The sequence below is a fragment of the Pteropus vampyrus genome, unplaced genomic scaffold, assembly GCF_000151845.1.
Source record: "Pteropus vampyrus isolate Shadow unplaced genomic scaffold, Pvam_2.0 Scaffold385, whole genome shotgun sequence".
NCBI lineage: Eukaryota > Metazoa > Chordata > Mammalia > Chiroptera > Pteropodidae > Pteropus > Pteropus vampyrus.
Genome location: NW_011889166.1, coordinates 36,126 through 39,581, shown reverse-complemented (window position 1 = coordinate 39,581; position 3,456 = coordinate 36,126). Strand labels below are relative to the sequence as shown.

The 3,456-nt window shown below is 44.9% G+C and overlaps 1 protein-coding gene across 4 annotated transcripts in view; it reads left to right on the top strand.

Annotated features, from left to right (window-relative positions):
- The first annotated feature begins 6 nt into the window (after positions 1-6).
- Positions 7-3,456, top strand: part of LOC111731569 (adenylate cyclase type 2-like) — a 34,854-nt gene continuing 31,404 nt past the window's right edge. Inside the window, exon 1 of one of the 4 annotated variants that reach the window (XR_002777197.1) lies at positions 7-226. Coding sequence is in view for 3 of the 4 variants with exons in the window: in XM_023523226.1 (XP_023378994.1) it covers positions 366-515 (150 nt within the window). In the remaining variant the exon portion in view is untranslated. The other 3 variants (XM_023523226.1, XM_023523227.1, XM_023523228.1) reach the window with 3 other exon arrangements.

The window sequence follows — 3,456 nt, the reverse complement described above, 5'->3', positions numbered from 1 at the left end:
GGTCCCCAGCCGAATCTCCCACCGGCCGCCTGGCCAGGCCACCGCGCGGCCCCCGAGCCGGCGTTTTACTTTAGATTGGACGCTATTTAACTCTGCGAAAAGCCTGCCTTGGGACAGTGGTTAATGACGAGGACTGTGTACAGAAAGTATATTATTGTACATCTTTGCCTTTAAGTCTGGATGTATTTGGTCCCATCCACAGAGAGATGGGGTGTTGACCCGCGCGGTGAGTCTTCATGCTCCGAGGCCATGAGTAACACGCACCGGTGTTTTCCTCCTGGAGAGGCAGTTAATCGTGCGTTCTGTTTTGTACAGGTTACTAAAGTGGATTTCATCCTTAGGAGCAGAATGCAACGCAACAGCCGATGTCAGTTTTTGCCAATTTGTATTTTTCAAGCAGAAACCCTTGGCTGGTTCCCTGGAGCAGTGAGGGGAAATCTGTAGATGGCGGTAAACTTCCTGTCATCGGCCGTTCTCTGTTTGTGTGGTTCGAACTTTCGCACCGTGTGTGTGTGGTATGTATGCGCAGAGTTTGTGCAGGGCATCCAACTACCCAGGAAGATACTTTGGGACAGTGGTTGATCTGGGCATGTCCTCACCGAATATATGTGTGTGTGTGTGTGTGTGTGTGTGTATTTATTTATTTAGCTTAGACTGTAATTAGGAACCGATATTCATGTCCACTGAGCAAAGAAGTGGATGTCTGCTCACATTGCAGCAAGCGTGCAAAGTGGCCGTCTTTGGTACTTGGCAGTTAGTGTCTGATATCCTAAGACAGATGGTGCTCCAGCATTATGCATGGAAAACTTACCACCGTGGGGTCTTTTAAAAAGTAAAGTTTTTGTCTTTCTCCACACTGCTGGAGGGGTGCTGTCTGCTGGGATTCAGCGAGGTAAGGATTAAAAAGCGAATGTAAGAAATCACCATGCCACGGATAAGCTGGCTCTTATACTGAGCGCAGAGAGCACCTTGAACCTGCATCCTGGGTGTAAGTTCAGGGCGGCCCTCACGCTCCTGTAGCCAGCCTCGGATGCTGCCTGCAGTGGCATCTTTGTGGAAAGGACTCGGAGAGAGACTTCTGCCCAGTCTCGTTGCAGACAGCGTCTCCAGCGGCATCTCCTTCTCGGTCCTGTCCTTCCAGGAAAGGAAACATGTCCGTTTCCCTCTGGGAATCTGTTCTGCCACGATGTGGCTGCTGGTGATTCTGTCAAACCTGTAATTTAAACCTGTTCTGGCTTGTTCTCCTCTAGATAGAAAAGGAGGAGCAGGTGATGGTCTATTTATAGCACCGTGAATGTATTTAAGGACAAGGGCGAAGTTCGGCCCTCCCCTGCAGGCCACTTTGTTTGCTATGGCACAGATCGCTAAGTTCTTTAACCTCCTTGCTGCTGATGTTTGTGAGTGGGTGGGTCAGGGATTCCCCGGGGTCCAGCCGAAAGCCTCCTTCTCTGACTCGTCTGGACCTTTGTATCTGTGTTTCTTTACACAACTACTTTATGTTCCATGTCATGGGGTGCGAATGCTGGAGTGGCATCCTTTGAAAAGTTTATCCAGGCATCTTTACTTCTTCTTGATAAAGCAATCATTCCCATGCTTTCCTGCTGATTGACATATACGGTTTTACGCACAAGCGGGCGCTTCCCGTGGTGTGGCTGTAGCTCTCAGCCTGATGTCGGACGATCCTGTTCTTTGTTGTAGCTGGTCCCCGGACTGACTACTGTGTGACAGGCTGTACAGGAAAGAGCCAGAGTCAGGGAGGTGGAAAGCTGCCTTCAGGTGGGGCCCGGGGCTGCAGGGCCAAGGGGCAGGTAGGAAAGGCCTAGAAGAATGGGCACACGCTCCGAGACCGGACCTCGGGAGGGACCGGGGCGATTCTGAGCTCCTGACAGGCAGCTCGTTTCTCTTCTGCTTTTAGTAACATCGTGAATGGCTCTTCCACTTGGCCCAGACATTCTCTATCCAGGTAGTCAAAGATGGTTGGGGTAGGAGCCTGAGAAGACTGGACAGTGCTAACAAAGCAGTGCTCACGTGGAGAGGGCCATGTTCACTTCTCAGGCTGATCGGAGCCCGGCTTCGGAGAAAACCCACCCCGAGAGGTGGAATGAGCTGCGTGGGACCGGCCCACCTTCTCACACTTCTCACACTTCACTAGGGTGGCTAGTGTCTGATGGAATTCAGGAGCTCAGCAGATCTATTTTTGCTGCCTAAAATCTTGGGCAGGCGCCTTCCTTCCCATGCATCCGCCTGATTTTGATTGCCATTAGGCTGCCATCAATTCTCGAAGTAGAAAAAGGCTGGTAGTTTCTTAATGCACTTCCCCGGTCTCCAGGAACATCTGGATCACAAAATGATCTTGGCGTCATCCAAGTACTCAGTGAGTTTTCGCTATATGTCATGGCCTTCCTATGAAGTGATTGGAAATATTTATTAAAAAGGCAAACACCTTCGTATTGCCCTAATTGACATTATTCCGAAACTGATTTCACTTAATTTCAATCTGTGCTGAAGCCATTGATCATACAGTTAAACTAATCTTCAAAGTGTTTTTATTTTACTGTAAAATAAGTTCTGAATTCAAACTACACTGTCTTGCTTAATTATTTTCTGCATAAAAAGCTATTAAATAGGTTTAACCCATATTTGTTAAGAATTATGATAGCGTGTCTAGAATTTTAATATTCTCTTTAATAATATCGAAATATTTTCCATTGCTTATTATGGAAATTTTTAATGATAGCTCTGGTCATGATGGGCAAAATAAACTTTGCCCCTGGCATTGGGAAACTGAAAACTAATGAGACCAAACTTGAAGTTCTAAGTTTTATGATATCATCTTATTTTCTAGGACTGGTTTTTATTACTACGTGCATGAAAATCCTTTCTCAGAATTTAATCTTCTCTCCTTCATCATGTCCAAACTCAGATCGCTTTTCTCAAAATTTGCCTGTCATCGTTAGGAAAGGTTGATAAAAAGTTTTTAGTTTGTCAGAATACCAGCTGGCTCTAGCCAGGTTGGTTTTGCTAAAATTTATGATTAGAAATATGCAGTATTTCAACTGGAATGGAAAAATTTTATACCCTTAAGTTTTAAATAGTCAGATATGGAAATAAAATAGACTTTTAAAGTATGATATTGAAACTCATATAAGAGTATATACTTTTATTAAATATGCAATGTATATGGTTTTGACCAAAGATATGTTCTGCCTTCTTGATTTTACTATGATTTGGTGTGCATCCTCGGTAAAGCAATAACTAAAAGGACTTTCTGTTACAAATGGAATTTCCAGCATCAGATATTTCTCTAGGGGCAGATATATCGGAGTGTTTCTTTTGTCTACATGTAAAGGACCTTAATTTTTCCAAAACAAACAAACCAACCAACAAACCAACAAACAAACCTCTATTATTCCCCACACTATTTCAACGCCCCCTGTGGATTAAAGAATATCTGGT